At 39.3% G+C, this 26,664-nt stretch overlaps 1 protein-coding gene and 1 long non-coding RNA gene across 2 annotated transcripts in view; one reads left to right on the forward strand and one right to left on the reverse strand.

Moving 5' to 3' along the window:
* The first annotated feature begins 46 nt into the window (after window positions 1-46).
* On the forward strand, window positions 47-15,433 carry LOC135416214 (uncharacterized). The gene is made up of 2 exons (XR_010431485.1): window positions 47-12,025; window positions 12,489-15,433. It is a non-coding gene; the product is annotated as an uncharacterized LOC135416214 (long non-coding RNA).
* CLMN (calmin) overlaps window positions 9,488-26,664 on the reverse strand; it is a 74,779-nt gene continuing 57,602 nt past the window's right edge. Inside the window, exons 5-13 of the mRNA XM_064659077.1 lie at window positions 26,013-26,105; window positions 24,551-24,738; window positions 22,610-22,803; window positions 21,546-21,628; window positions 19,069-20,382; window positions 17,863-18,041; window positions 16,433-16,493; window positions 15,316-15,377; window positions 9,488-13,853 (exon numbers count right to left, since the gene is read on the reverse strand). Coding sequence (XP_064515147.1) covers window positions 13,700-13,853; window positions 15,316-15,377; window positions 16,433-16,493; window positions 17,863-18,041; window positions 19,069-20,382; window positions 21,546-21,628; window positions 22,610-22,803; window positions 24,551-24,738; window positions 26,013-26,105 — 2,328 coding nt within the window. The 3' untranslated portion in view covers window positions 9,488-13,699. The remainder of the gene's footprint in view (window positions 13,854-15,315; window positions 15,378-16,432; window positions 16,494-17,862; window positions 18,042-19,068; window positions 20,383-21,545; window positions 21,629-22,609; window positions 22,804-24,550; window positions 24,739-26,012; window positions 26,106-26,664) is intronic.

Here is a 26,664-nt window from a genome sequence, read left to right on the forward strand (position 1 = left end):
ACACAGCGGCGGCCCGCGGAGCCGCCGGGCCGTCCGGGCGCTCACGTGCGTGCGCGCTCCCCTCCCCCGCCGCAGGTCTGCGAGGCGCTAGGCCTCTCCGCGCACGCGCGCGGGCGGGTTCGTGCACCGAGGCGGGAGGCGGCGCCCGCCATCTTTGTGGGGGTGAGGGACCCGCTGAGGCTGGGCCGGCCATGGAGAGGCGGATCTGAGGGAATGGCGTCGTTCTGTCGCGTGGCAAGCCGTAGGGAAAAAGGCCACCTCCTTTTGGCAGTGTATGGACAGAGCAGTGCTGAACTCTCTCATGACTGTGTAGCAAAATGCCACCGCTCCATGCACACAGGTGGCCAATTCCATCAGCAGTGACCTTCCTGCCAAAGGCAAAGTGCTGCTTTTCCACCCGGGAGCCGTTATCCCAGCCGTGCTCGGCCCATGTGGAGGAAGAATAAATTATGGCGGGGAGGTGTTGGGTTTATGTGGGCTCCCAAAAACATCTCCCGTTGTCATTGCTTGAGGCAGATTGTTGACTGACTGCACCACTAGTCTCACTAGTTTCTTGGCAATGCTCCCGTGCTTGAGTAGATGTTATTAACTACTACTATATTTTTTAAACAGTGTCCTAAGATATCTGGGATTAAACAGGTGATGTAGAGTAAGGCTTTTCCACCACCAAAACCCTTCAGCCACAGGTGAAGAACCAGTTACACTTGTGTTAAGCTGGGTGACCAAGAGACTCCTGTCCTGTGATCACATACACTTGCATAAGGACTGGTTAGAGATTGTCCTTGTTGCCTAGTAAAGAAGATGACCACAAATTCAATGCAAAGCCACATCTTGCAAGCCACTGCCCTTGTAAGTTGTGCTGAAGGCGGTGTGAATCCAATGAAAGATCTGTGATGGGAGGTTCAGCCTCCCTCGTCCCATCTGCTCTCTACTAGGGACTTGCCATCTTCTTTAGTATAACTGTGCCTACAAAATCAATATGAGAAGATAAAGCTAATAGGAGCACTCTAAGGTTAATTTAAACCAACCTTAGTACAATTATTTCAGATTAAAAGCGATATAGAGGCCAGACATATTATCAAGTTAAGTATTTTCTTGGCTCAACCTTTGTTGCTGTTTAGAGCACATCTTCTGTAATGCCCATGTTGTTAAATGTTACAGTATTAGGTATTTTTTTAGCATTGAACAGGCATCCTTCTGTTTTTTTATGGATGGAAGAATAATTATATCCTGTGACAAAAGCTGAGGAAGAGGGGCAGCTGTTCAGTCTTATCCAGTGGGAACATCAGAACATATGGGTCTATTTTTCCAATTTTAGCTGAAGTACTGAAGGAAATTGGCATTCTTTATTATTTCAACATAAAATAGAACAGAAAGAAACCCTCCTTAAAGCAGGCCATGGTTAAATAGTGAATTTTATCCAATTCAAGTAGGTTCAAAGAGAAAGCAAGCAGAATACTTAGGAAACAAAACAGACGAATGCCAGGAGAATTCTGGAAGTTATTTTCATATAAAAAAGGGTGTCTTTCTCCACAGCTACTTCCTCCTTGAGCCTGCCTGCTGACAGGAGTTTTTGATTTAAAAGCACATTTAGGATAAAATTTGTGCTATTCTTTACAATTCTATCCCCACTAACCTCTCTTCATTCTAAGAAACAGATATATATATATGTATAATGACAGCTAACCTTCAGAGTTTAAGCCTTAATTAAGAATTTACTTTTATGTTGATTTCACAAATTCTTTACAAAGATTTTTAACTTGAGATGAAGTCATCAATGTAATATGCAACTCTAAAAAATTCCACATACTTCAAACTGGTTGGCATTCAGATCTTGGTTAAAAAAACACACAACCAACCATAAAAACAAAGCAAACAGGCTGTGGGATGAAAAGAATACAATAGCCCATCTGTTAAAATCCAGAAAAGAATGAGAAACAATGTACCAAGTTACAACCTTCCCCATATCTTTAGGACTAGAAATACTGATCTTTACTCTGTAGGGTAACTGTTAAAAGACAAGAAAATAGAGACATTTATCTCCCCCTTTTTAAAAAATCATCAGTAAAGGTTGGGGGGATGGTGTTTCTGTTTCTTCCTGTTGAGTAACAGTAAAAAAAAAATCTGTTAGAGAAGAGGAACATTGACATTAAAAAAATCATGATGTCACAAATGATTCTCTTTGTTCATGCTACAGAACTCTGTAATCACACCAGTGGAAACCGGGCTTTTTGGCTCCACTCTCTCATCAGGTTCTAAAATGGACTCTGAAGAGATTCCTTCCTGCGAGACAATGGTGACCTCTGTTGTTCCCTCTCGTTGGTACCAGCCATGATGCTGTTTTGGCCTTGTGTCCCGCACTGTTTCAATAGTGTGCTTTGAAACAAGCGGGCAGTTACTGAGAAAATCTGGGCTGAAGTGTTGCATTCAAGTTTCTGTCCAGGAAAGGATGTGTCTATTCTGCACTCTGCTTAAGAAAATTTTCCCTGCGGGTTTCGTCTCAAGCAGCCCCTAGTCTGGCTACCAGGTTTTCCAGTTCATAGCTGTGAATCACTGCAGGAAGGAGCAGTTGCAAACATTTTAAGCCACAGTGCAGTAATAACACCTGCAATGTATTATGAGAAAAAGCTGCAGGTATTATTATAGAGAAGGAAGTTGGAAGAAATAATAACCTATTTTGAACAGATTCCATTTCTAAAACTGGAGCTGAGATTTTAAAAAGGTGTTAGGTGGCACAAATCTTTATGTTGCCCTAAGATGCTTTTAAAAAAATTTTTGGTGTACTTTCACACTTCAGTGACTCAGACTTCATAACTCCAAGGATATTTTCCCTAGCGCAAGAGAAACTTCAATAGTTTTAACTGCTTTCTTTTTTAACCTCTTTAAATTGCTGACATGAGGACATGAGCTGACATAGTTTGGAAACTGACCCCTCTCTCTCCAGGAAATTCTTTCCAGGCAAACTTCTCTACTTTTTCCTTGGATTTCTCCAGACTAATGATCTCCTCCATCATCTTCTACCTGTGCTATGGTCTCTAGAGTGTCCCTATCACAGTGACACGTCAGTAAAGAAACCCCTCAAATTCAGATGATTGGTAAAGAAGAATAAGGATGAAGAAAAATAAATGTTGTGTTAGGAAACAAATCCATTTGTGACCTCCTATAGCTACCAGTGGATGAAAAAAAATGGGGAACAAAATTCAGTTCAGCCACAAGACTTGTAATTTTGTTGGCTATTCTGGAATGTCTCACAGAGAAAGAATATTTTTAAACCAAAACTGGCTTCCAACTGCTCTAGAAATGTTTTTTGGCTTCTTTTGATGCCATCAAACCTACAATGGGTTTGGATGCCTTAATTTTCCTATGAATTAAGAAATACATCAAAACAAGAAAAAAAAATAGTCACAAAAGACTTTGGTGTGACTAAAAAGTCTCCTGAACACGGGCAGCAAGAAAGAGAAGTTTTGCCCAGGTTTCCTGGTGATGTCAGCCCCTGAAGAGCTGAGCACTGCACTGTTTCCTTTCAGGTTTGTGCCAGCAGGGAAACAGAAGAGCAAGTGGGAAAGGCGAGGGGTTGCTAAGGGCAGTGACTGGGATGAGAGGAGGAACCTGCAGTCGGATTCCTGACTGAGCATGGGCTTGTTCATACAGAGGTGGGAAATCAACAAAGGCATCTTTTCCACTACAACCACCTTCATGGGAGGTGACAGACAGCAGCACCTTCCATCTTTGCTTCTGCACCACCACACCAAAGTGTAATCACACAGCTGACAAAGAAACCGAGAGGAAGACTAATGCCTCCAATTCCTTGAGACAGAGGCATTTCCAAAAGAGGGCCAGTGGAAATTCTCCTTGTTGCCATTTGAGAAGAAGCTGAGAGAGCCAGCACTCTTCATCTGGGAGAAGACTGGGGGGACTGTGAGTGTCTTAGCATTGTGCATAAAACACAATGAAGATGAGGGAGCCAAGCTCTTCTCAAAGAGAAGAGAAGAGCCTGGTTGCCCAGGCAGGTTGTGGAGTCTCCATCCTTGGACATGCTCACAAACCAAGGGCACATAATCCTGGGAGCCTGCTTGAGCAGGGCAGTTGGACCAGAGGACCTCCACATATCCCTCACAACCTCAGCTGTTCTGTGTGATTCTTTGGTTTGGTTTGACTCCTGAAGTCTCTGAGCCTCAACCCTGATGCCGACTGGCAAGGATTCTGGGGCAAAGGATGATCCCAAACTCCTCCCTTAGGATCCATCACTAAACAGCATCTCCCCAGTCCAGAATATCATAATACAGACACAGTCAGAAGAGACAAAAGATCATTTTTTTCTGGACATCAACTGCAGGGTGTGGAGGGAAGCCCAGGAATCACAGGGGTTCAGACAGGAAATTGGCACCTGCAACAACACAGTCAGGGAGCACTTGATAAAACCACCAAGGCAGGAATAGGTATGACTTGCTTCCCCTTTCCTTCGGAAACACAGTTGACAAAGAATTGTGTATGGCCCAGAAGAGAGAGCTATTGCTTTTTGACCACTACCCTTTAGGTGCAACCATGCAACTAGTTCTTTATCAACTGAATGGTCCACCCACTGGATCCATCTCCAATTTAGAGAGAAAAATATTGTGGGGAACTGTGTGAACTACAGAAGTCCAGATAAATGACATCTGTAAGCCTTCCCTTGCCCACTGATGCAGTCACTCCATCATAGAAGGCCACTAGGCTGGTCAGGCAGGACTTGCCCTTGGTGAAGGCGTGCTGGCTGTCCCAGATTGCCTCCCTGTCCTCCATGTGCTTCAGCATAACTTCTAGGAGGATTTGTTCCTGATCTTCCCAGGCACAGAAGTGAGGCTCACAGGTTGTTAGCTCCTAGGGCCCTCCTTCCTACCCTTTTTGAAAATGGGTACAATGTTTCCCTTTTTCACAAACAGCTGCAATGACAAAGTACAAAAGATCTGTCATATGACACTTAACATAAGTTCCTAATGTCCTTGAGAAATACCCTTTTTAATGCTCCTCTTTGCCTGGGAACCAAGAAATACCACTTTGCAATGTATAAATCTGTATCGATGCTGATTCTTGCTAACATGCAGAAAATACATATTGGCAAAGTGATAAATCAGTTCCCCAGAGTACAAATCGGCCATAAAAAAGTAACCTAAAAATAATCAATTCAAAGTATTTACAGCAGATGGAGCTATACATTTTGCTTTGATCATATGTTACATGATATTCCAAGATAAAGTGTACAGTTTGACAAGAACTGTGGTAAGTTAGTGGTACCGTCTCACCAAGGAATGGAGTTAGTCACAGAAGGCATTTCATAAACTGCTGCAATTAGCTTTCCTGGAAATAATCCTTGTAACATCAGTAGAAATAGCAACTCAAGAAAAGGTTATCACTGTATATTGGTATCTTAATAGAAATCACAGCTCAAGTCTAAGGGTTTGCTGTATCTGCTCACCAGTTTGAAGGTTCTCCTGACCCTGCTGGCTTTTGTTTACCAGCCAGGTAAAATGAGCACTGAAGAGAGGACAAAGTTTTCTTTATACACTACTAACCAGAATCTATGTGTGATGTCCACAGATTATCCTTTGGAAGTCTGGGCTCCTGCATAACCAAGATGCTTACTCACTGTATGTATACATGCATAGGGTTCCTTGTCTGAAACGAAGCCTGTTCTTGTCTTTATTGCTGCCAAGATCCAGATGGATGTGTTTCCCATGCTGCATTTGCATCATCTTTAAGCTACAAAAATTTTGATTACACACCAAGGGTAAGGGAGATTATTTTTGCAGTTTCTAACAGAATTACTCTTATCCTAGAGTAATTAAAAGAAATCTGGTACAATTCCTGTCCTATTATGTTTGAATTTGAACTAAAGTTTGGATCTTATACTGCTGTAAAAGCTTACTCTGCTTCCACATTCTGAGATGACCCATCTTGCCTATTTGAACTTCACACCCTCCACTCCCCAGTCCACTTGCAATTTCCTAACCATAGTGTCAGTTGCAAAAAAATTAATCCAATTAAAAAAAAAATCATGGCATTTTTATTCTCCACCTAATTGTCATTCATGACACCAAAAAAAGCTACTGGTTTCAAACTGTATTTACAGATTTTAAAGTTATGGTGATGAAAAGGTGATTGATGCCCCATACCTGGAAACATTCAGATCAGACTGGAAAGGGTTCTCAGCAACCTGATCTGGTGGAAGGTGCCCATTGCAGAGGGTTGGACTAGATGGCATTTAAAGGTCCCTTCCAGCCCAAACCATTCTATGATTCTGGAAGTCTGCACTGCTAACAGGACTGGACCTCAATATTCCAAATTCTCAACAGCATAATGAATATCCTCTTACTGCCTATGCTTAGGTGTGGGGGAGGATGGTCCTATAGGCAGGTACCAGCTAATCCAAGAGTGATTAGAAACACTTTGAAAGCATGTGGGATGATTTGATTTTGTAGCAGGATAGAGGAATATTTATAATTCCTAATGCATGAAACTTTTAGAGAAGAAGCATTCCTACTCCTTTCTCCATATACCATTTCCTTTCTCTGTGTTTATCCAATTTAGATATATTTCTCAGGAGACACATCATGGGGCTGAATCCGACGGTATTGCAACTCTGTTTTACTTCATTTTCCTTTTTATAGTAAATATGAATGGATACTGCAACTAGTAATTTACTAATCCACAAGTCTAAACATGGACATAGAAACAGTCCAGATAAACTGAATTGTAAGAACAGTAACTAATTAAGCACAACTGTTTTTGTAATGTTTCCCATGGGTTGCCTTTATAATGCCAATTTCTATGCATTAATAAATTAATAATTCTTCACCTTTATAAAAATTTAAAATCCATCTGTTTATTGACCAGAATAAAAGTCTAGATTCTTCCTCTAAAATGAAAAGTCACTTTCTGGTTAGTTGGGAAACAACATACTTTATGAATTTGCAATATTTACTCTGCTAAAAGTGAATATAATTTCTGAGCATGAAAATGTATAAATAGATAAAAATAATATACACAATAGATAAAATATACAATAATAACAATGAATAAATTAAACAATTAGAACTAAATGGTGATCTCCCCTAAACTATGTTTTAAGGTATTTTGTTGTGAGAAAAAGGACAAAGCCACAGATAACAGATTATATACAGGAAGCCTGTCCATTTATTTCAAAATTAGAGATTTTGTAAAATAAATTGGAACTATTCACTAGTAAATACTATTCTTATTAAAGCATAGCAGTTTCTAAAAACATTTGCTTTTTCAGTGTACCAGCTATACATAAGAATATAGTTCTTTCTCACAAAAATTAGCTTTGAGCAACTAGTGCAAACATCCAATACAAACCTGACTGAAAGCGTTAAGAAATGTATTTGAAAGTACATGAAAATGCATCTCCTTCAGTATATCTGGATACCACTCAAATCCTCCCAACATTTGTTCTCATTTAAAAAAAAAAGTTCATTCCTCACCACTTGCCAAAGAGGAACATGTATTTTAAATATTACATTCCTTACTTACAAATTATTTATTTAGGATGAAGTCCCTCATAAACTCTTTAGCAAACTAGCACTTTACATTTTAAACTGGAGAACTTTAACAAGAAAGGGTAAAACAGTTTATTCAGCTTTTTACAAAGCAGTATATAATAGCACAAAGTGGTATGCCTACTAAAATGTTTTGTTAAAGACAAAAGCAGAAGTTGAATTTTTTATTACAATAAAAATTCTTATTTGACTTGTGTAACTTATTTGGCATTAAAACATGACTGCATTGCTTCTCTCAAAAACTGAGCAGCATATACTTTGAAAGTCACTTGATTTACATCAAACCAGTCATTTTGAAGTAAACAATGGTGATTTTCTGTTACAGTCTTAATCACAGCTGTGGACCAGGACCCCCCTGTACAAATTGGTCCTTGGACACACAGCAAATCTATTCTGTGAATCAAAGAGATTCCAGGAAGGCCCAGTGAAAGTCATGAAACCATTGGGGGAATAAAATATTACCTGGCCTGAACATAGCAGTGAAGGCAAGTATATAGTCTTTCCTGGAATGATAGATTTTAGTATTTCTCACAAAGATAAAATTATTTTTATTGGTCCTTCTAACCGTTTTCATGAAGAAAAAAATGTATTAATCACTCATTAATTTTATGTTCTAGAGACATAAATGTAGATATTCCTCCCCTATGGGGAGAAAATAACTGGGTCTCATTTTCCAGTATCAGCAGTACCAGCTGCCTGGAAAGGAGTCATCGAAAGTACCACTGAGGTGGAAGGAAGTTTTCCATGTGTTACATTTAGTGGAGGAAAGGAATACTTTCATGTTCCACAATTTCAGTTAAGATAACCCTGAAATGACTATGGCATTTGAAAAAATAAGGTTTAATTTTTCACCCTTCATGGGCTCTGAAGTTGTGTAAAGCGATGGACAGCTATGCCGCTCAGAACATGACTTTTCCATATCATTTAATGTGCATGCACCTCCCATCCTCCTGCACGAACAGCTTCACAATCTTGGGGTGGTGTGGCTGGGAACAAGCCATACTGTATGTCCTGTTTATATACAAACCTGGAATGTGAATGATCCTAAGTTGGGCAACTGCAAATTATTGTTATCAGTGGTGTTCTGAGGGAAAGAATTGGAAGTAATTTACCTGACAAAAAACTGCACAATGCAGAAATACAAAGAAGTTAGGGGTTTTTACCTCCATTCAGATCTGCTACCTATGGGAACAGCTCAATGGAAACAGCAGGCAACCTGTTGTCAGGGTGTGAGCTTTCAGCTGTAGCAGTTTGGAAATTTCCATGGCCATATCCCAGCCTGAAACCTCATCTTCATCTTCCAGTTATTTGTTCCCTGCTGCTCTTCTAACTTCCTCTCTTTAGAGGGTTGATCCTGCAGAATTTAGACAAACAAATGCTCTGTGTACAAGGGGAGGTAACTGAAGTGAGTGGTATGGTTGGTGTATGTTGGATTTTTGAGGGGACCCAGCACTAAGGGTATTTCATAGGCTTCAGGGACTTCCTGGCCTATGTGGTTAATGCTGATTTAAGTGCCCTCGGGGCCAGGTCCTGTAGTGTGTGCTTAGCACACAGATGTGTTGCATTGACTTCCACAGAAGTAGAGGAAGTGAACACATCACTGGATGCATTCACATTTGTGCTTGGCAAGAAGGGACTCCAAGTATTTAAAGCTAGCATAAGTGATAATGCACAGTTATTATCATGTTAGATGGCTGAATGTGATACCACATGCACTGGCCAGATTAATCTCCTACAGCTCTGATTTTGTGAGGATTGTTGCAGAGAACCCTAAAGAAACCCAATGGGTATTGCATGGTACCCCCATAAACTCAATGGAGCATTACTTGATTAAAGAAGTTACAGTCATACTGAGCTGGAGTAAACTGAGAGTGTCCAGAAAACATAGAGGATTTAAGTGTGTTTAGACACCAAATATCACCATGTAGAAATTTCAGCCTCCGGAAGTTTTAATGGAAGAAAATAGCTTAATCACTCAGTATATTTTGCAACTGTAGCTGAAAGTTTAACATCACAAAATAACATATTGCTATGCAGCTTTAAGAGTCACACAATTATATTCAATCATTTCCCCTGCTTTTCAAGTCTGCTGTTCATTAAAAACTCTTCTCCTGCTTGCAGGTTCCAGTTTTCAAATGGATGACACAACCAATGCATAGCTTAACGTTCATTCTCATGAGTCATAATTAATAAATAATCGTATCACATACACAGAATTTTACAGGTACTCTTAAAATGGTTTTACAGTTCTATTAAATATATAGATAAAATAATCACTGCTATATAAAAAAAATCATTTTCAAACAGCTGAACTCTCAAGCTCTGCATAAAATTCTGTAGACACATTCATTACAATCTAGAAACTGAATAAAAATACATTTTAGAGCTCAATCCCTCAAAAATATTCATGGCATTGAAAATTGATTGTCATTTTTTACTGTAATCTGTGCTTCCCCTACCATTGTACTGAAAATTTCCTACAATTTGGCAAAGGCTACATCCAGGTCAGTTTGTAGTTTATGTGACTGTTTAACTCATTTCCTCAGCTCTTAGTCTTCTGCCCCATAAATGTTTTGTGGGGTTCTGTCTTTAATGGTGTATCTTTCCTTGCACTTTCTATAAAATCACAATGAAACACTTTGCAGTTAAGTTACATGACTACAATGACATTGAACCATCCTTTTATAGTTGTTGCTTGGCCTTTAATGGTGCTTCTGTGAACACCAAACATCCTTTATCCAGTGATCCTCAAACACTTCCTGTCACTTACACTTCACAATAATCTGCTACCCACATTTGCTCAAAACCAGTGGGTTTTAGAAACAGTCTTAACAGATCAGTACCCTTGTCCATCTGAATTCTGCTGCTAAATTGAACTACCAAATGTGGTCAGTTTAAGGTTGGCATTTTTCAAAAACCCAGTCAAAAATTCAGGAAAAACTTCCTTATTCTGACAGTGCACATATCTGATGGAAAATGGGTAGACAACAGACTGCCCACCAGCCTTTAAACCCCCACTACCTCAAGCCAGTTCTCTAGGCAGCAAGTTAAAATAGGCTTTGCCATACAGAATGTTTCACAATCAGGCTTTTAGACAGTGGCTCAGAACAGGCCACAAAGCCCAACAACAAGCACTGTTTTCAGAACAGGGCGCTTGCATTGAGGGATTGGATCTTGGACCGTGGAAGAAGAGATGGAGGCTCACAAGCCAATTTAAGTGGGGGGAAACTGCTTCTTATGCAGATGTCACTCTTTGGAGTTCCAGGTAAAAGCAAAACTCCTGAAGAGTTCAGACTTTTCTTTCATGCACAGTTGACAATACCAGTATCATCACTCTTAACTCTTCACCTGTGATCTTCTCACCCATGGAATGGCTGGGTAAGGTACACTACCTCTGTTATAGCAAACCTACGACCAAACAAACCCCAAAATGGAAAGCAACATAACACCAAGTGTCATGGACTAATTTAGTATTTTTTTTTCATCTATTTTGGATGGAAGAAGCAACCTTTGTCTCTCAATGGGATAGGATGGAAAGTGTGTATCAGCTGAAACACTGGGTGAGATGACCAAGACAACTGCTGGATGCTGTTTGACATTTAAACTGCTCATTTCAATGTTTCAGTCACTGTTCATCAGTGGGAGGTAACAAAGAAAACCTTGGGTTTTTTCCCTCTTGGATGAAAATACTGTGTAATGAAATTGCCAGCATCACTGCATTCCCACCTTTCCATTCTTCATGGATGGATAAGACATCCAAAGAGCTCCTCATCCTGATTAATAATCTTAGAAGGAAGAAGACAGAAGAGAGCATACTTTACTTGACTGAACTTTCATAGCTATAAAGTTATATGAAGAGACTGTAATCCAGTTCCAGGTAACCTCTGCTCAAGATCTATAAATATGGAAGGATCAGTGAGTAAAGATATAAAGAATCAGAAAAGGTTGTCATAAACCAAAGGAGCCTGTGAAGAGTGAAACATAATGAAGAGCTGTCAACACTTTCACTCCGAACTAATGTACACTGCTACTTGCTGCAATTAAATAGATGCCATACCCCAGCTTAGTATTCCTTGGTTTTAAGGATAAGGATATAATGTTTCTTGTATTAAGTTTTATTCTTTCAGAGGGAAAAGCACTAGCCTTTCAATATTCTATTTTAGCCTACTTCCAGAAAGCATTTTCAAAAAATCTAATAAAGGTTTTCTTTTGGAAGAAAGTATCACTGTCTTTAACAACAAGCACAAACAAGTTCATAGATCACAAAATCAGATGACTCAAAATGCTGAGCATTTTCATCAGCAAGATGAAGAATGTATTTTTTTACTTATGTTGATTTACATTGAATTAAGTTGGGATATTTGGATCTGTTCCTCACCAAGCACAGTAGATCTTATTTTTAGGTTCATGGGGTGAATCCAGATCTAGTCAACAGTGAAAGGACAGAATAGGAAAGATTTCAGCTTTCTGTTGAAATGTTTAGAATTTTATCTTCAATATTTAAGATCTCCTGTTGAGCCATATTGCTGTTGAATTCCAACTGCAGCTCAGAAGAAAAATCCCACGGGAACAAAAAGTTTATGAAGAAGAGTGAAGTGTGATGGATGGTTAGGATTACCTCAGCAGATAACATGACTACAAACAGGTTTTAAATACCTGTAAATAAACTGCTATATGTTCTGATGTGTCCTGATCCCACGTACTATTAGTTCATCTGAAAACTTAGCCAGGGTAGGGCTACACCTTACGCTACAACAATATATGTAAAACTTATAGCCATGGGATTTAATTTTCACTCAGTCTAAAATTATGAAACCCCTCATTTTATGAAGCACTTTGAAGTCAACCTTCTGAATTTTCAGGTGGAAGCAGCAACGTGATGTAGTCTCGTAAAGCATACTATGGAACTAAAAACGTGTCAGTGAAAAGTAGTGACTTCACAAAAAGTCACACAGAGAAAAGTTACTGGTATTAAATTGAATTTGAAGACTTCTCTTTTGTTCTCCAAAGCATGGGTTACACCTTGTCTGGAAAAATCCTAAATCAAATATCCTAAAGTGATCACTGATGTGGACAAAAATTACAAGAGGCAGAAGTGGCTCAACTGTGCCTATGGAAAAGCCACAGGAGTCTCTTAGTTGCACTAGAAAGTCAGTGCTGGCTGTCAGCATTTCTCTGTATTTAGTTTTATATCTGTCATTTCTTTCTCTATTGATTTGGACACTTAAAGGCTATTTCTAATCCTTTTACCATACACTTGTGCCTTAAGAGTAGCCTTAGCAAATTAGGTGACCTATTGTTTTTTGTATCTTCAAAAAAGAGACATTTTCCCATGATCTAGTAAGTAAAAGCAGCAGCAAAAATGAAGCAGAAGCAGACTCAGAAGCACTGAGGTACTTTTAAAACACTTCAGTTTCTGGGCTAAGATTTCCCATATGACCACTCCTGTGAAGCAGTGAGCGTGTATGTGCTTCACACTTCTCCACACCCAGTTTATTCCTTCGGACCAAACCTAACAAAAGGTGCAGGACCAAAGTGAATTTAAATCCTAAAAAAATCGAACTCTCCTACCCCAATAAACCCTCAACCTGATTTTGCTGCTCCACTGGATTTGCTACTGGAACTGTAATTCCTGATCTGTATTTCACCACCTGTAATTCTGCTCTGTCTCTAACTCTTTCAAATAATTCAATGGAAAACGTGAAGAAGCATTTCTAGCCTTGCCCTTGCAGGTGGCCAGATCCAGAGGCAAGTCAACACTACCCCTCTTCCACAGCTGTCAGGCCCTACATAAGAAAATGAAGCCAGAAGAATAATTTTTGAAGACTAGAGCTCTGAATTGTTCATATTTCTACTGATAATTATCTGGTTTTATTTAGCATCTTATAAAGCAAGGCACAAATGTACAAAATTGCGTCTACTAAATCAGGTCATTTTTATATATATTTACACAGTTATCATAATATAAAACGTGCTTTGACACTGTCATAGCACAACAGTAGAGGAATTGGAGACAACCTGATAATAAACACAAATACCAGGTCCTGGATTTCTGTTTGTGCTTCACCTGAAGGAACATATTCATATGCAGATACACAAAGCAATCCAGCCACCATCCTTTATTTTTCCACACCTCACACAGATCAAACTTTGTTGCTAAGAAGCTGTGGAAGGAGTAAAAGGCAGTAGATCAGCACCCAGAAGAAAATGATGAAGTAAAATAGCTCTGGCTGCTCAAAAATTGTAATCTCGTGAATTGGTGGTGGGGTCTCACTTGCTTCTGAGTCCTTTTTCTTCCTGTAAACAGGAGATAATTCAATAAGAGGCAAGTAAAAGAAGAAAAAACCTTCATTGTTAATGTTTACTGTGAAGATCAGAGGGCAGGCTAACAGACAGCAGTTTAAAGAACCAATTCAATCTAGTCAGCCTGAGTCCCAGCTAGACTAGGAGGGGCATAACAGGCTAAAGCAGTGTGTTCCTTCCAGAGCCAATGTACATATCAATTAATCCTCAGAAAACTCTGGACAAATTCTCAGGTAGTATAAGGAGATTCCCACCAGTCAGAAAGATGCCCTTTTATTTTGAGAACAGTAAACACAGCTCTGGGCAGCACAAATCAAACTTTCACAATTTTGCTTATACACTGCATCTGACTTAATATACTTCTCCCAAATCACCTACTTTCAGAGCTACTCATGTCAGACACCTGAATATTAAACAGAAAAAGCCCAAAACTTCCAGAAACCAACTAGCAGTTGGGGTTTTCCAGGACAACTCCAAAATTTGAACTTTCCGAATTTCCAGCTGTGGTTCATAAGGGCAAAGTCCAATGGACTCTGCTGGCACCACTGAGCTCTCACAAAGACAAGGAAGGGTCTTATTTAAAAAGGCACAAGATGGTACACTCATTTTATAATTTTACAATACTATAAGAATAACCCTCTGGGTCTAATCTACTTTTGGAGAAAAATGTGTTTTGGCCTGTTTTAATGAGTCCTTTTTTCTGGCTTGAGGCATCCTACTTGCTCAGATGTTATACTGGATATATACCTGAGTATCACCCAAAATTTGCTCAATATCAGCAATCTGTAAACAGCTATAACTGTAACAGCTATTCATGTTTGTTTTTTTTTTAACAGAAGCATAAGCGAGACCAGGACAGTGGATCTTGATAATATTTTGTGTGTTTTCTGCATTTAAATATAACAATAATTTTAACTACTGAGGGGTACCACTCAGTATCAGCTAAGAGGGAAAACCTAAAGCAATCCTTTGTTTTTTATAGATATTTAGCATCCAAAGGGATACACACTCTGTGTTCAGGACTCATCACCCTAGTCTAGACTAAAGACACAGACACACACATACTCTAACAGAGGGGCCTGACCTCCACTGAAGTTATTGATTTTCCCTAGCATTGACCATACTAAATACTGTCTTGACAGTCTTCCAAACATAGAAAGAGTCATCACTGCCAGAGGGCCTGACATATCCACCAAGTGGAGAGAACACTCAGACTCTTGCTTAGACAGCTGAATCTTTCAACTCAAGTCAAGAAAAAGCATTTTAGTCAAGGGACAGATTGAGCACTAATGAACTTTCGTATCTTATGCTTATAGGAAATATGGACTGAGCCACTACAGAAGACATCCAGTCAGTTACTACCATTATAATTAATTTCCAGTTCCTTTTGTAGCACTGCTAGTAGTACCTAGATTTATGGATTCCTTGCAAAACTCTTTGAATAAGAACCACTCACCTGATGATTAATGTATTTTCACCCATATCTGTCATCTTCTGCTCATTTACACCATAGGTTTCCTTAAACAAACAAGAAATAGATTATATAACAAAAATAAAATTCAGCATGTCACAAAGGTCGTAATTGTGTGTGTATTTTATGCAGAGTATTTCTAATTGTTTGCTCAACTAAATGAAAGTGTGCGTATAAATGTATTCCCTGTTAGCACATCCAGCACTGCAGTCTAGTATACACACACAGAAAAAGAAAAAAGTTGTGAAATAAGAAGATTTTTTTGCTTTCAACTGCTTTCACTCAGTTGAATAAAGCTCCCCTCATTCATATGTATTTCTAATAGCTCTGACAGCGTTGCAAAACTAAAGCATCTGTGTGAAACCTCAGTTTCACTGAACATTGGTGGCAGCATTTCTTTAAAACTCCAAGATGGTCAGAATTTTATTTTTGTGCTGAAAAAAGCCATATTCCTATCCCTGCTCAGCATGACCAGATTGCTGATAATGTCCCTTTCTTCTGACTTAAAAAGTAAAAATCCAGACCTCAGCTGTATGGTGTGCTCTCAAGGAGCCAGTATGAATCACATCTGTCATTAGGGACGCAGTTTCATGTTACAACTAAAATTCTTTTAGGGTTAGCTGCTGCTACTGAGAGAATATAACACTGCTACTGTGAAGGAGAGGGAAAGAGCCCAGTTTTTCAGAAACAGTGCTCTTCAAGAGACACACAGCATTTTTGCAGGGTTGGGACCAGGGCACCAACATACATACAGAGAATGCAAAAACTGAAAGAAACTGGGGCAGCAAGTAAAGGAAGCTTCAAAGAAGCAAAATGTTGCCGCTATACAGTTATGACGAAGCAAGATTCAAAGTTACAATAGATTTAATTGTAGTATGAGGGACTCCTTTGGGGATTTGTTCAAGGCTCAGTGAAATTCAGTTCCATGTATTTAGGAGATATAGAAGCTATGCCTGGTTTTGGCACTAAAATTATTAGAAGCCACAAGACTTGCATACTGTCACAGAGCTTTATAGAGAGAGTAGACCTTTTTACAGTGTGTGAACTTCTGGAGTTTAAGAGAAACAGAGAAACAGTGACAAATAAATTTCCACACACTTACCTCCTCAGAAGGATTAGGAGACCTTTTTCGGAGATAAACGTTGGCATCATTGTCACTGGTTCTGAAATGTATGTAAAAGCAAGTTTTTTAAATTTAAATTCATAAAGGAAAGTTAAAGAGAGCCACTGCAATTGCACATGCCAGTTTTAAGCTGTGCAAAACCACAAATATGCATTGTTGCCTGTATTAGAATATGGACTCAAATTTATCAGTAACATTATAAAAACAGCTTTGGGAAAATCTGACTCATTTTCAAAATTCATATGCTCAAAAAGGAATCTTTTCTGAAAAATGCCATCTGACAGCATTTTTCCACCTTCGACATCACTAGCATTTCAGTGAGAATATACCCAGGTTTTATGGCATCAACATAAATTAAAAATGGGCAGGGGAACAAAAAGCTTGAAGGGAACAATGGGTTTTTCTAAGTAAACTTTCAAATTCATTAGAGTGCTACAGTGATAAGCATCAACAAATTGCAGTTCATGTCCCACTCCAATAAACCTAAGAATAAACTGGAACATAAGAAGGAACAGAAGTGAATGGAGTAAAATTAGCTGAGTGTCTCCGTACTGGCTCTGGCTGGGGTGCAGTTAAATTACCCCACAGCAGCCCCTATAGTGCTGTGCTTTGTACTTGTAGCTAGAAGGGTGTTGGTAAAACACGTGTTTTGGCTGTGGCTGAGCAGCGCTGGAACAGCACCGTGGCCTTGTCTCCAACCCCCACCCTACAGGCCAGTGGTCTGAGGCTGGGCAAGAGGTTAGGAGGGGACACAGCCAGGACAGCTGACCCAAACTGACCAAAGGACACTCATACTTGTTATTATATCTGTCTTCTGAAGCAATCACTACACTCTGCTTCCCAGGAAGTGGCTGGACATCACCTGCTGATGGGAAGTAGAGAAAAAATAATTCTTATTTTTTGGGGTCTTCTCCTAATTTTCTTCCACACATGGCCTTTGCTTTTTTATCATTAAAATGCCTTTATCTCGACCCATGAGTTCTTCATCTTATTTTATCTCCACAACCTCATTTACTTGATCATAATCAGAAGAAAACACTCAAAAAATATCTATTGGAATGAATCGGTGTCATGCTTCCATACAGTGTCACAATGCACATGGATTATTTCATCTACCTTACAAAATACTTTCTGTTGGAAAAGCAGTTATAACACTGCCATGTTCAAAATGCACTGGGGTTTTAATTGGGCTCCGTGTAGCAAAGTGTATAGCACAGTCAAATCAAGTTCCATTGGCACTGAATCATCCAATATGTTTAAGAGAAGCACAGGAAGAAGAGAAACACAGGAAGAAGCCAATGAGTTCCAATACACTGTTCCTAAAAGAAGACTACAAGAAATATCCAATGGACAGGGCACATTTCCAAAGACCAGTCAGGTGTATTTATGAGAAAGTTAATGTGAAATACCTGGTAAATTCCTGGCATTCAGCTATTCCTTGCAGGTTATCTTGTGATAGAGTAGTAGTGGCAACTTCTGAGATCTGCAAATCTTCTTTGATCATATTTTCCCCTTCCTCCTCCCTATTACTACTTTCTTCTGATGTCTTTATAGCTATTGATAAATCCTCTAGAGGTTCTGCTATGGCCTGTTGAAGTTAAGAAACATTTTGCATTAGGCAACAAGACTGATTCTCCACCCTTCCAAATACCTTAGTGGTGTAGCCTATTCAGATGCTATATTGCAAGTAGTATGAGACTGAAAGTCTCACTGAAGAGAATAAAAAAAGCAATTAATTTCTTGAAAATCTTTTTGGATACATTGAGCTATAAAGTATCACCAGTGCAACATACAATCATCATACTGACAATTGTCAGTTCTTTCTATTAAGAAGCCATGACATGACATGGGGCTTCGAAGCAATCCACAAGACTTTTTTAAATCTATCCCAAATTAGTCTTTCAAGCTAACGGCAAAGTGACTTCATTACTATAGTAAGTGTCAAGACAAAAACATGTTGAAGCAACTTGTCCAAGCAACATATAGAGCAGCATTAAATGGACACTCATTCCTGAAAAACACTGTCAAAAATTACTGCACTGGAAAACGTGTAAGGCACTTCAAAATTGGTGTCTGCAAGAAGAGATACAGGAGCAAACTGTCTAAACCAAATACCCCAAAAATCTCCCCCTCTTTCTCCTCCTCCAGTGTAGGCAAGCCTTCATTTTGACAAGCCTACTTAAATTGGTTTTTTAAGCTTTTGTAGGCAAACTTGTTTGGATTCAGATAAAAACTGTCATTGCCTTTATCCTTTCTTTGTAAGCAATACTACTTTCTATTAATCTCATTACAAATTATTAAAAATACCTTCTCTGGTAATCTTTTATGCCTAGGGATTACAGAGAAGCCTCAAACTATTTTAAAACATAATAAAAATTCACATTTTTGCTGTACTATTAATAGGGCTTATTTTCTCTCTTCATGTCAGATCTTCTCAGGGATCTGCAATTCCATTCATTCCAGTAGGGGGCTGTGGCAAACAGTGTTATGGGACAGGAAACAAAGTATATTTTAAATATTTCTCCCAAACACTGCAAAATGAAAGCAAATGAAAACCTCTGAGGTCAGATGCTAATCCCCCACAAAGAAATGCTGGTAATAAAAAAATAAAATACCTCAAGATGTTGTGGAATAGTGGAATCTTGATCGTTGGTGGCCTTATTGCCATCTTCTTCAACTTCTAACTCTTCTACTAGTAATGGTACTTCTTTTTCATTGGAATAATTCATGTGACTGTTAATATTTGTAGTTTCCTCCTCACTGTTCTCAGTATCTGTTTCTAATGGAGGGGTGCTTAGCTTATTGTCTAAGTCTGGCTCTGGAGCATCTTCCTTGTAGTTCTGTTCTGGTAAGCTCTTGTCAGGTAAAACACCTGTTACTGTTTCAGAAGAAGCTTTGTCATTTCCAGTGTCATAACCTTCGATACAAGGCTCCAGGTAAGCATTCAGAACTGCTGATATAGGGACATTATAATGTGGATAATAAAAGAGATCATGGGGTATTACAGATACTTTGGAAGAACTGGGCAACACTTGAGCTGCAGACTCAACTTCATCACAGCTGTCCAGGTCATCTGGAGTTTTAGGTACATCTGAGAGAGACTCATCAGATGTTTCATGCTGTGTAGACAGTTCTTGGCTTTCGAGATTAGAACTATTCAGTGAACAAGGGCTTGATTCTATTGTCTCGAAGACAGGTGATTCCTTTGTATGTTCATCTTCTGGATGTTTCTGTATTTCCTCATTTAGAAGATGAAGAACGTACTTATGTGTATCTTCTTGTTTTGAGGTGTCTTCTGGTAAAAGAACTGAAGATTGGGGTTTGCTCTCTTCTACTTTATTAATAGAATCATCTGTAAGTATACCTGAAGTCCAGGATAATGGACTCAAAGAAGAAGTATTGGCTGAAAGGCTCTTAGTTTCGTTGTCATATTCAGTAGGGGTTTCTTTAGTTAATTCTTCAGAGTATTCTTCAAAAGAGTCGACAGAATTTTTCTGATCTGTCAGAACAGTTGGAGAAAGGTCATTGTTCTGTTTCAGTTGATCATCAGAGATGCCCCCTTCACCTGACATGAATTTATCACTTAGAACCTCCCAAGAGGAACTGGATTCAAAACTGACAGATCCTGTGATTTTCAGTGAGGTAGGCCTCTGAGGCTCTTCTTCAGATGTTTCCTGTGACTCACCTAACACTTGACTCAATTTCCCGTTACAATTTTCAGCAGCGGTTTCTGAGGGGATTCTCTCAGGGATGTCATGAATATGGACCTTTGGAGGAGCAGGATGACTCCTCTCGTGATTAACAGTATACATATTTTCTTCACTTTCACTTAAAATCAAGATTTTGCCTTCCTTTTCTGACGGTGTGTCTTTGATGTGGACATATGTGGACTCAATTGGAAGCTCCTTGTCAGGATCTGTAAAGTCTTCCTATAAGTGATGATACACCATTAAATAATAAATCCTACCTCAAATACCATTTTACATTTCCCAAACACTATAGAAAGAATAACTACCTAGCCCATCACCCCATTACCTTGTAAATGGCCAATTAATGACTCATTTATTTTGAAAGTAGGAAAACTGATTTGGCAAGTCAAGTGCCTTGAAAAAGCTCAGTGTCAAGAAGCCACTTGTACAGGAAGATCAGAATGCAGACAAGCCTAATCCACAGTTGTTAATGTATTCATTTCTCCCTGCTGCACCTGTGGAGACAACTGATGGCTTTTTGACATAATCCCAAACCCTAGGAATAACATAAATCTAACAACTCCAATAAATCCACTGTGAAATGTATTGATATATTAGATTATTTCATTCCAACAGACTGTATTAAAAGAAAGGCAGGTTTTTTCTATGTCCATTAAAATGCCAACAAGTCTTAATGTCAGCAGATCTTACTGCTCATCTAATTTAATAATAACAACTAGATTATTATAATAATTTTAATTCCAACGACTTTAGTAATGCCCACCAATTTTATCAGATACAAAATATATCCCAACTGGAACCTGCAGTTGAGAAATGCCTGTTTCTACAAAAGATCTTTGGCAATCCCTGGCACTGTCAGGCCCCACTTAATCCTCAACTCTTTATTTTTGCATTAAAGTCCTAGTTGTTTAAGCTGCAGTTTATTTCATGCTTACAGTGAGTGCTTTTGACTGTTGTATTGACAAGATTCAGCCTCTGGTATCTTGTGTCTCATACCTGCTAAATTCAGATCGATCATGGCCCTCAAACTTGAGAAGATAGAATTCAAAATTAAATTCAAAGTCCAATGAATCATCATAGGTGAACAGATAAATTTCAGCCTTATTTAAGACAAATACAGCAAAGTGGTAGAGTCCTGTGAAACCAGTCCTAATCTCTGAAAGTTACAACTGGATGTAAATGTTTAAAAGCACAATTCTACCTAAAGCATTTTAGCACTCACCAACGAAAGCCTATTTCACTAGATTTAACAAAAATGCAAAAAATTAAATATGAGTTTGTTATTTTAAATAGCTTAGAAAGAAACGTAGAAAATAAATATCTGCCTTTATAAAGTACACCAAAGCAAATTAAAGAAATCTGATATAGAAGAAAACACATACCCCTTCCAGCTCCGGGAAGTGCTCCAGAAATTGTGCCACGTATGTGACGATTGACTGTTCATCAGGTGATTCCACCATGATATCTGTGGAGACACACAAAAGGGCCTTGAGCACACGTGGCTTTAAAACACTTGCAGAGGAACAGATCGTCAGACATTTATCCTGCCTTTGTGGTGAGAGAATTAACAGCTAACAAACACTTTTCTTTTTCTGACAGATAAGATAAATGCTCTCCACTGTTGATGGCACTCGATAGAGTTCTCAACATCTTGTTCACATGTTTTTTCCTATTTCCAAACACATACCAAATCCCAATCGGGGTCCCTTTTCATCCACCTTTGTACTGTCATTTATGTTGTTGTCACTAGACAGTTGAGTGTTGTTCAGTGACAATACAGAGGCTTATTTGTGGCAGGATGACCCAGTCTTCTGACACGTGACCCATGAAAATGCAATTGGGTTTTGAGTCATAGCATCAAGGCCTAACACCTGTCTAGTAGAGTTCAGTAAAAAGCACTACAAGAAATCCACTTATATACATATATTTATGTACACACACATATGTTTGTATTTAAATATATAAATATGTGTGTGTGTATACGCATTGTAAAGTGAAAATTGGGAGACGCAAATGCATTTGAACAGGTATCCATCCAGCTTCCCGGTACGGCAGCCTTGCACACTTCATCATGCAGTGACATTTAGTCTCTCCATGCTGAGGTGTTACAAAACAGTGCTAATGCACTGAGACACCCCTCAGCACAACAGTTAATGCCCCCTAGTAATGCAGATGTCACATAGCATCTAAACGTGAACCAGGGCCAGTGTACATAGCTAAAACCACGGTAAGATCTCTGCCCCCAAGGAGCTTACAAATATGACTGACAGCATACAGCTACAAGCTGCTGACCAATTAATTTCTATTTTTCTAATCAGTAAGATCAACACACTGATCACATCAACAGCCTAATCACTGGGAGGTTTTTGGTAGGTATCACAATGCACTATTCATGAATTCATTATAGTTTGAATGTTACCCAACAGAGCTGGTGTAGGCGTTTTACCTTCTGGTTCGAGGAGCCGAGGAACACCCAGCTTGTTCTGTGCTATGCTGAAAGCATCCTCCAGGTTTTCTCGTGCTGATTTCTCCAGTGCTTGCTTCATGTCTACCAAAGTGCAGTCTATGGCTTTTATGATGGCTAAGAAAGCAAGGCCACTCCTCCAGCTGCTGGTAAAGTCCTGAACTGCAACACCGTACCTAAACAGAATGACATACAGTTTACCGGGGGTGGTCGTGTTACAAAATCCAAAGTAAAGGCATAACAATTTTCAAAGACTTCGAAAAGTTAAAACAGAAGGTTGCTGAGTTGTACTTGTCACATTTGAGATATTTTTGGATTTCAAAATGCACAAATACATCCAGAAAGCACAGATTCACAAACTGGATTGGTGTGGCTAACAGCTGACATGAACCTGCTTGTAGGAAGTAGTTAGTAAAAACAAAGCCCTCAAGAATTCAGCAACCACAATTAACACTCACAAAACCAAATGTCTCTGTGATTCCCATTTCTGTTACTCTCCAGCATTTTAATGCCATAGCTTGGGAAAACTGCCAAGATTTAAATATTTAAACAAATAAGCATAAATGATTCACATTCCTGTGTATTTGGCCTTCTATAGCAGAAAATTTGCCAAATGCAAGTGATGTCAGCATATCCAGAAACCACAAGTTTATGTCCAAAGTTTTGGAGGGAAAAACAGCCATCAAACTTGCAATGAAATACAGCCCCAGAATAGAAAATTCTGCAGAGATCATGGGATAACAGTATTATAGTGATGTTATTATGTTTTTAACAGTGCAGTTGCAAGAACAATTTTCTCCTGTTAGATGTTTTCGATTTGTACTCTTTGACTGGGCTGAAAAGATTATGGCCTTTACTTCTCAGGTCCTCGCTTTCCTTGTATCACCTCCTTGTTAATGATGATATCAGCATTATTTTGGGACTAAAACCACGCCTCCTTTATGGTCTGTGCTGGCAGCAGTGAACTATGAATCTCAATGGAACAACAAGCACCCTTAGCAAGGAATGATGTCCACAGGACCAAGCATTTAAGATCGAAATTTCTGTCTTCAACACTAGATACAGAAATTTGTGTCCAAAGGCAGATTTGGACATACAAATCAACAGATAAAAATGCCAAATATTCATATAACCAACCTGTATAAGTAACTTTGACCCATGCCCTCTTTAAAACTCTCTGCCAGTCATTGCTTCAGATAACAACATATATAAAATACAGTCCAAGCATTTGCATGTGCACCAGATATCTTACACTACAGTTTTTTAACGTGACAGTAACTCTGCCAGGATAAAGCATTACTAGACAAAATGCTTTGGCAAAACAACCACTTTTTTATTAAAGAGGAGAGATGTGTTGTGCAATGGAAATGGACTCAAATTTTACAAGTTTGAGAGAAATGACTTAAGTTTCACCACCTTCCCCCTTGAATTCTGAGGAATGAGGAGGTCTAGTAGGGTCTCTGTCCTTCATGGCACTCTGCAGCACACAGAGAAGCTTCCTCAGGGCTGTTGCTTAATTTAAAAGGCTGTTGATAAAGTCTTTCAATACATTTATTTTTTCAGTTCACCCCTTGGCTACACCTAGCCTTTAATTAGCAAAAGATATTGAACAGACTGCAGGAAAGCCAGGGGTATGGGGAGGTGGGAATGCTCCTGTTTCAAACAGCATCAAGAAGGTTATTGCAAGTTAACATTTAACACTCAAACTATGAAGCCAGCAGCGGGCTTCAAGGTCAGACAGCTGCTGTAGACACATGGCCGTACTCAAACACCCCCTGCAGAGACCCTGCACTTGCAAACTTTGAAAGCAGAAGAAGCCACAGCACACAGTAACAGACCCACGGGGCAGGACAGAGAAAAGAGACTCAGCTTCAAAAGGGCAGGTGGCAAGACACGGTTTTATACAAGAGTTTGCTAGCTTACTTTCTGGTTTTCCTCTGAACCCAGATTAGAAGGGCCCTGATGGCTTTCCGCTGATCCTTCACTGTAATAGACATGTTTCTCTCCACACTGGGAGTGCTGGGGGATGTGTCTGACTCTGGACCACTGGGCCCAGAGGACAGGCTGGAGGAGGAGGAGTTCCTGTTGAGGTTGCCGGTCAGCTCCTTAATCTGTAATAAAAGGCAAAACACACACAGTGCTCTGCTTTATCATGGGCTGCACGGTGCTCTTGTTTACACGCAAACTTTAAAGAGATCAATGCCGTAACTGAATTTTAAGAGGTAATTAGAGTCCTGTCCATTTTAACTCTTGACTTGTATTGCACGGGCATGACAGTCAGCAGTAGCCCAGCTGGCAGCCCCAGGCAACAGAAAGGGCAGGGTACTGTTCAGGCTGAATTGCGGAAATTCCTATTAAACAAAAAGCAAAGAAACATGTCCTTGAAAGAAAAGTTAGTTTAACTGAAATTGTTCTCTTCACAGGAGTTGCTTGCGTGATATATTTTTAGTCAAAAAGTAGTGACTTGCAGCAGCACTCTTGTCCTTGGTCAGCACTGACATTTGAGTCCAAATTATCCACTCTGCTGCTTTTGGATCCCCTGTGCCCTCTGCTGTCAGGGTGACAGATCCTGGTCGCAGCATCTCTGCCGGCAAGTCTGCCTGGCTGAACCGGTTCTGTGCAGCACTGCTCAGCCCGAGGAGCTCAGCCAGGGAGAGAAGCCTCCGTGCAAATTCAAGATCATTTTTTTAACCTTACAGCCATTTTTAAAATGAGTTCAAGAGAATGAAAGGGCCTCACAGTCTTACAAGAGTTGCAGAACCCTCTCTCCATCTTTCTCTCTGTCCATTAGAATTTGGTATTGTTTAGAAGGTAATTTTCAAACTATGTGTAGATTAGGGCACACTTTTAATCTAAGTCTGGGGCTAAATCAATTTTCAGGCTCAAATCAGTTTTTTCACTTCCTGGCCCTTCGAGATCTTTCATTCATCAGTTGTGAATTTTTGCCATGTCGAGTAAGTCTCCAGAGATCAGTGATTCTAAATAGAATTTCCCATCACATTGGACCAAATCCAGAAAAGGTTATTGAAAATAAACTGTGACCTGGAACCAAAGCCAGGACATTGGTTCAGATCCAGGGAATCTGGAACAGAACCCTGAGAAGGCAAGGAGAGAAAGCAAAGTAGTAACCTGAAGCTCTAATTCAGGTCCAAGTCAAATGAGGGTTTAAATTGTCTCCAATTTACACCAAAATAGGTCCAATGAAGTAAAATGAAAGCAGCTGCAAGTATAAAATTAGTGTATATTAGGAGGGTAAAGCTCAGGTTTACTATGATTAATTATGTTCTTTAGGACTAAAAATCAATTTAAAAATCAGTATTCAGCTGGAATTGATTGATACCATGAAGACTGTTCACTTATGAGTAAAGTATTCAAATTTTATTACCTGAAAAAACAAGATTATATTCCATATTAGTCCAAGAACCAGAGAGGAATTTCCATCTGCTATTTCTGCTGCATCAATGCTAACAAGCTTTACCTGTAAAGGAGAAAATAAATCCAGAGCCAAATTCAAAAAAGCAAAGTATATGCAAAAAATGCACTGAGACTACAGGATGTGTCCACAGCACTTCTGGCACAGACTGGCCAGCCAGAAAGCAATACTGAAATCTTGTGTTAAGGATAATTTTCCTTGATGACAAGCACCCTGCTTCTGGAACTCCTATCTGAATGCCCCAGCATAGTCTGCAGTACAAAAGTGAACCCAGTTCTGCATTCCTGGGACCACAGATGCGTTTCCTCCATATAAAAATGGAAAAAGACAGGGCCCACTCCAGTGGATCCCATTCATCTTTCTCACTTCTCATACAAAAAATTTAAAATCCTAGTAAGATCTGCTTACTTCTTTTTTGCTATACATCTTGTTCCTCCTTGCTTATCCCACCTTACACAGCTTGTCACAGAGTTCCGATTAAATCAGTGAGCAAAGGATAGGGTTGCCTAATCCAAGCAAACTCTAGACTTTCCCACAGAGGTTTTTTCCAGCTGATAACACCAGGATGTTATTCTCTTAGACAACACAGACTTGTTTTGGCAAA

This window comes from Pseudopipra pipra, chromosome 6 (assembly GCF_036250125.1).
Source record: "Pseudopipra pipra isolate bDixPip1 chromosome 6, bDixPip1.hap1, whole genome shotgun sequence".
Taxonomy (NCBI): Eukaryota; Metazoa; Chordata; class Aves; order Passeriformes; family Pipridae; genus Pseudopipra; species Pseudopipra pipra.